Raw genomic sequence first — 7,274 nt, 5'->3', positions numbered from 1 at the left:
AAAAAAAAATTAGTGTTTATAATGCTACCGAATGCAAATGGTTTATTAAGTTTCATTAAATATTTTGACTAATTAACTTAAAATAAAAATATTATTAAAATTATTAATTAATATATCACCAATATCACGTCACTAAAAATAATTTTTTATCTCAATCATCAATACCACATATACAAAATTGATGTGACAACCAAATTCAAAATAATATAAAGTTTAGGATAAAAAAGTAATTTTTTAAAAACATATCAAATTTGAAATAATATAAAGTTTAGGGATAAAAAAAACTTTTTAAAAACATATCAGAAATAATATAAAGTTTAGGATAAAAAAGTAATTTTTTAAAAACATATCAAATTTGAAATAATATAAAGTTTAGGGATAAAAAAAACTTTTTAAAAACATATCAAAATAAGAAGAACAAAAATGCATTTAAACCATTTTAATATTAAATCTATCAAATAGTCATTTGGATTTGAACCCAAATCCAATATGTGAATTTAGAATAAAATTGCTTTTAACACAGTGCAACCAAAACGAGCTTTAGTCACCGAATTTCTATCACTGCGCTACAAATCCAAAACTTGAAAATTTGAAGAAAAAAAATTGGAGGGTTCGTCACCAATTCCCCGCCACTCTGCAACACAGACGCGCCCTCCATGCAGCTGTCGCTGCCACTGCCGTTAGTAGTCTACCATGGACTGCCTCTGTACCATATTATCAAAGTTTTGAATTACAGTTGATGCACATAACATGTTTGATGAATTTCCCAAATGAAATTCAACATGCATGTCTTGCTCAACTCAGCTTTGAGACGCTGTTACCTTCAAACTACGACTACCCTCAAGTTCCAATTACTTTCAGTGTCCAACTATTCCATATTGCAGCCACTATCTACACCACCCGAATTGCAAGACCTCTGCAACGTTGTCACCAGCACTGTTGGTGGACTAGATGATCTAGAGTTAAGTCTAAATAACTTTAAGGGTTCTTTAACTTCCCCTCTTGTAGCTCAAGTTATTGATTCCATTAAACACGAGGCACACACTAGAAGACTGCTTAGGTTCTTCTTATGGTCCAATAAGAATTTGAGATATGATTTAGAAGATAAAGATTATAATTATGCTCTTAGAGTTTTTGCCGAAAAGAAGGACTATACAGCAATGGACATCTTGCTTGGAGATTTTAAGAAGGAGGGTAGAGTCTTGGACGCTCAAACTTTTGGTCCTGTAGCTGAGAGTTTTGTTAAACTCGGAAAAGAAGATGAAGCATTGGGTATTTTCAAGAACTTAGACAAGTATAAGTGTCTTATTGACAAATTCACGGTTACTGCTATTATTAATGCCCTTTGCTCTAAAGGGCATGCTAAGAGGGCTGAAGGTGTAGTTTGGCATCACAAAGACAAGATTAAAGGGGTGCTACCTTGCGTTTATAGAAGTATTCTTTATGGTTGGTCTGTGCAGAGGAATGTGAAGGAATCTAGGAGAGTTATTCAAGAGATGAAATCAAACGGGGTTGTCCCGGATTTAGTTTGCTACAACACATTCCTCAGGTGCCTTTGTGAGAGGAATCTTAGACATAATCCTTCTGGACTTGTGCCTGAAGCTTTAAATGTGATGATGGAGATGAGGTCTTATAAGGTTTTGCCGACTACTATCAGTTACAACATCTTGCTTTCTTGTTTGGGGAAGACTAGAAGAGTTAAGGAATCTTGTCAAATACTTGAAGCAATGGACAAATCGGGCGTTGGTCCGGATTGGGTCTCCTATTATCTGGTGGCAAGGGTTTTGTTTCTGAGTGGTAGATTTGGTAAAGGGAAAGAGATAGTGGATCAAATGATTGAAAAAGGCTTAGTACCAAACCATAAGTTTTACTACAGTTTGATTGGTATTCTCTGTGGCGTTGAAAGGGTAAATCATGCTCTTGAGTTGTTTGAGAAAATGAAGGTAAGCTCAATGGGAGGTTATGGACCAGTTTATGATGTGCTCATTCCAAAGCTTTGTAGAGGAGGGGATTTTGAAAAAGGAAAACAACTTTGGGATGAAGCCGCATGTATGGGCATAACTCTTCAGTGCTCTAGAGATGTTTTAGATCCTTCAATAACAGAAGTATATAAACCTAAAAGACCAGAAAAAATCAATGTTGTGGATAGCTCAAAAGTCAAGTCTCAGAAGAAAGTTTCAAATTATCTTGAGAGAATGAATATGCGAAAATCTGCAGCGAGGAAGAAGAAAATGAAAATGAAAAAGAAATCTGAAGACTCTTAATCTGTTATTTATGTAGTCTTTGAGAACAATTTATTACCAGTGCTTGTTTATAATAATAATAAATTAACATTATATTACTGCAGGGTTGTGCTTAACTGCTTATCAACCATATGCTCTATCTTTTGTTGGCTTAAGTTCATATTGTACTCTACTGTAATTATAGCCATACTGTATTTTATTAATGTCATCACTGCTTGTTTGGATCTTAGACAACTCTCTATCACTTTCACGATTTGGTGGTGCCACCAACCATCAACTCCAAATCGAGATTCTGAGAAAGCAAGTGCAAGATTTTGAAATCTGACACATGGGTCATTGTCATTGATTGGCACATGCAAGTTAAGGAAAGAGACAACTCAGACAAGTATAAGGTTAATGTATTGTGGGATCCTTTTGGCGGCAGGATATTTTTCACACACGATGCTTCCTGATGACATGCATGTTATGTAATGTGTTGTGTTTCTTCTTAGAAGATGCTATGTACTCCATAGAAGAAGAAATGAATAACACGCTGTTGTTGGAGAGTGCACAACAGATCACTGACAACAAAGGGTCCATTTGACAGAACGCCAAAAGCTGGATTTGGATTTTACTTTAGATGCCTGTTTAAGGTCTCGAAAACAAATGACTTTTAGTTTTTTTTTTTTAAAAGAAAACTAAAGATAAATTAAAATAACACTAAATATATCTTCTGTACGAAAAATACTTGCATGAGCACAAACATGAGAAAAACTTGCATGGATACGCACATAAATCACAAGTGTTAGGAACAACCAATAAGAAAAGAGAGATTTTTAAATTTATTTAAAATTTAACTTCTTTTTTAATTAGATTCATGGGGTGGTTGTGATTGAGTAGGAGAGAGAAAAAAATATTTTTGCTTTTTAATTAATAAAAATTTGTGATTGGTTGTTTGTAAAACCAGTTGTTATGTTTGTGTTCATGCAAGTTTTTTCCTAACAGGTGGTTATACAAACAACCAATCACAATTTTTTATTAATTTTAAAAAATAAAAATATTTTTTCTCTCTCCTACTCAATCACAACCACCCCATGAATCCAATTAAAAAAGAAATTAAATTTTAAATAAATTTAAAATTTTCTCTTTTCTTATTGGTTGTTCCTAACACTCATGATTTATGTTTGTATCCATGCAAGTTTTTCTCCTTTTGTACATATTCATCATTTTTTTTTTATTTACTTACTGTAAAAATGGTAACTAAACTCAGAAATTCTACATAAATTATAATAATTAAAAATTACTAGATTAAAATTAGTATTTTAAATATTATTTAAGCAAATATGTATGTTTTCAAAAATAAATTAAAATTTTACTTGAAAAAAAACATAGAACAATTATAGATCACATATTTTCTAGAATTGGACCATATTTTAAATATAATCAAGTTTCTCATAGGCACTATAAAAATTTAAAAATACTTATGTCACATAGTTATCCTTTGGGCACACCTTATATAATGTTTTTTAGGATTCAGCAATCGGACACACCTTATATAATGTTATTTAGAATTCAACAATTGATCGAGTCGATATCGAGTCCAAAACATAAATTCCACATAAAGTACGGTTTTATTTCTCAATTTCGAGCGATGAAACTATGATTTTTGATGGACTCGATTAAATCGGTTTTGCGGATAAATCTTGTGAGTTTGGTCGATTTAATATTTATTGAGCTAAATTCAAAAAATAACTCATTTTTTTATAAAATTCACAAATATTTATCAAAATTTTAGAATGATCTGTTGGAAATTTTCTAATTAATCAAGACTTTATGAACCCATACTTAATTCATGATGAAATAGAAGCGGAAACGTACCTTCATGATCCATGAAATTTTAATGAGAAGACAATAATCTTGATAGGATAATGACCTTCCTTAGTTTCTCTTTCAATGGGATAAAGAGAATAAATATTCTATGATATTTTTCTAGTGTCTACAATTGGGGACCATAACCCCTTATTTATAAGAATCACATGCCCTTTCATGAAGAGTCATGTTTATTCAAGTTTAGAATCTCATGCCCTTCCATGAAGGGTCATGATTATTCAAGTTTTCTTATTCCAATTTTACCCATCACAAAAATAGAAATAAGACTTTTGGTATCTACACAATATTTTTCATGACAATTACATCCTTAGCCATAAACCTTACATTAAATAGATCACTTTAATTTGGCTAATTAAATAATGGTCCTAACACATTAATTTATTACATGTATGTGTGGTTGTCGTTTTTTTACCTCCCCGTTTCACTTGGGAGGACGGCACGCTAGACCCTTCACGCGAAATTTGGAAGGAGAATGCGCCCGTGGTGGGATGAATTTTATTTCAGTTCTTCCTACGATATCACACGAACTTTCTTATTTGTCCTACGAGTAGGAAAGGGGAAAAAAGATCTCAACTAAACCCTAGGAGTTTGCTAAGTGTGGGGATTCACCTAGACTAGAAATTCTGGAGTCCGGGAGGTCGGTTATACATAGGGAAGTGTTTAAACACCCTACATATCTGTAGTACTCTACAAGAACCTTCTCTGTGTCTAAAATGTGTTTGTGCTGCTAATGATTATTGGGAAAGTTTCTCCTTTGTATTAGGAGAAGGAATTGAATTGAATAAAAGAAAGACAGACAGACTGACTATTTTTGGTATTTTATTAGCTCGCTGAGATTCCTTGTGAACCTCATGCCTACATATCCCTAATGGAAGTCAGAGCTTAATGTAGTTCGGGGAACTAATTAGGGATTAATTATTTTTGGGTGCCTTGCTTGAAGCTCAAGGTTGAAGCTTGAATTAAATCTCTGTTTACAGTAAAGAGACATGAAGTCATCTTTATAGAGAGGTATTTCTACTATTCCACCACAAACATTAAAAGAGTGACAGAATAACTGAATTCATTTCATTCAAGAGGGGGACCTTACTTGTGTATGTGCAAGTATACCAGTCAAATGCCTCTTAAATGAAAGAAAGATGCTCATCCAAATTAGGGAAAGTTACCACATGTCTGGGTTTTACTGCCAGCTCATGCCTTTCAAAATCCTAAATGGGAGACTTGATTAAAATGAAATGTAATGTTTGTTTGTTTGAATGTGGTGAGATAGAGGAAAGATCTCTCTATAGAGATAAGCTATGTCTATCTACTGTATAAAAGATTTTATTTTTAGCTGGCTTGTATGAGGCCCAAGCTTGAGGCTTTTTTATTGATTGATTATTATTATGATTCTGGGAGAAAACTCCACTGGGGATTAATTTACAAGGGATTTTTATGTTCTGTACAAAGCCCAGAATTGAGGCTGACTCTACTTAGGGAAAATCTATTTTGATGGGTTTTATTTGGTGTTCTGTACAAAGCCCAGAATTGAGGCTGACTCTAACTAGGGGAAATATTATTTTCTGCCTTGTATGAAGCCCAAGGTTGTGGCGGACTTTTAAATAAACTGAGTATGGATGACTCTATGGGAAAAGATCCTAGATGTTAGGAATCTTTGACACACGACATATGGTTTATCTGCCTTGTACAAAGCCCAAGGTTGTGGCTACTGAACAATGAAGGACTCACTAGGGGAGACTCTATTATCTGCCTTGTACAATGCCCGAGGTTGAGGCTAACTATTAACAGGGGAGTTTTATTGTTTTGGTGCCTTGTATGAAGCCCAAGGTTGAGGCTAACTGTTTTTGTTGGATTTTGACTCTATTGAAGGATTTATTTATTAAAAGACTGATTGTTTTTGGAAGCTAACCCTTTCCAGGGATTTTGACTCAGCTGGTAAAATTGTCTGTTAAAAGACTGATTTTTGTCATGTTTTTTGGAGGCTGACCCTTTCCAGGGGTTTTGACTCTTTTGGGGAAATTATCTCCTAAGAGAAATGAATCTTTGTTTTTGAAGAAGTGATTTTGGAGGCTAACCCTTTCCAGGGGTTTTTATTAAGATGAAAGAAATGATTTGGAGGCTAACCCTTTCCAGGGGTTTTTATTAAGATGAAAGAAATGATTTGGAGGCTAACCCTTTCCAGGGGTTTTTATTAAGATGAAAGAAATGATTTGGAGGCTAACCCTTTCCAGGGGTTTTTATTAAGATGAAAGAAATGATTTGGAGGCTAACCCTTTCCAGGGGTTTTTATTAAGATGAAAGAAATGATTTGGAGGCTAACCCTTTCCAGGGGTTTTTATTAAGATGATTCGCAGAAAGATTATCTAATGGAGACTTCTTGTTTAAAGCCCAAGATGAAGGCTGACTCTGACTGAGGATAAGCAAACATGGATCCTAGACTCTGCTAAGGAAGATTGATGAAGATAAGGGTGACAGAGACTGTCCATGTCTCTCATTCCAAAAGGTGTACTCAATGTAAAATTGAGACAAACTCAGCTTGTTTAAAGTCTGGTTTAAATTGGAAGAAACTCACCAGGGTATGTTAAAAGGTGACTAAAGACCTGTTCCTATGTTTGTAAGAAACCTGATGGGTCCTTGTATACAAGCTCAAGAGGAAGCTGGAAATGCTTTTAAGAAGCCTGTGGGTCCTTGTACAAAGCCCAAGAGGAGGCTAATCGAGGGTCCTTGTTATAGCACAAGAGAAAGCTATGTAGTTTTGAACTTATTTTGGCTCTAAGCAAATGGGTAAGAGGTTTCACCGGGAATAATTCCTCTTTGGGTGGATGTGTCCTATTTTTTGGATTCTAAGGTTTTTACCAAGATGTTTCACCGGGAATAATTCATCTTGGGGGTTTTGAACTACAGATCTCTAATTAGGAAAGAGCCTTCACCGGGAAGACATTCTCAATCCTAGGTCATATTCCTATAATATATATATAGTTTAACTGTCCTAGGGTTTATACTCAAACGTAGTTCTAAACTAATATATATGCACAGTTTATATTTGACAGTAATTTAAATAAAGACTGTAAATGGAAAGCTTGTAAAGCCTAACCTGGATGGAGTGGAGGCCATTGAAGAAGTATGTACAGAGCCTCAACAGTAATTGGTGGATAACAGTTGAAT

General features: G+C 34.2%; 1 protein-coding gene across 1 annotated transcript; it reads left to right on the top strand.

Annotated features, from left to right (window-relative positions):
• The first annotated feature begins 431 nt into the window (after window positions 1–431).
• On the top strand, window positions 432–3,215 carry LOC131635076 (pentatricopeptide repeat-containing protein At5g61370, mitochondrial). The gene has a single exon (XM_058905678.1). The coding sequence runs from the start codon at window positions 771–773 to the stop codon at window positions 2,262–2,264; it is 1,494 nt and encodes a 497-aa protein (XP_058761661.1). The 5' UTR covers window positions 432–770; the 3' UTR covers window positions 2,265–3,215.
• The last annotated feature ends 4,059 nt before the right edge of the window (window positions 3,216–7,274 follow it).

The sequence above is a fragment of the Vicia villosa genome, linkage group LG1 (genome assembly GCF_029867415.1).
Source record: "Vicia villosa cultivar HV-30 ecotype Madison, WI linkage group LG1, Vvil1.0, whole genome shotgun sequence".
Lineage (NCBI taxonomy): Eukaryota > Viridiplantae > Streptophyta > Magnoliopsida > Fabales > Fabaceae > Vicia > Vicia villosa.
This window is presented reverse-complemented; position numbering and strand designations above follow the sequence as displayed.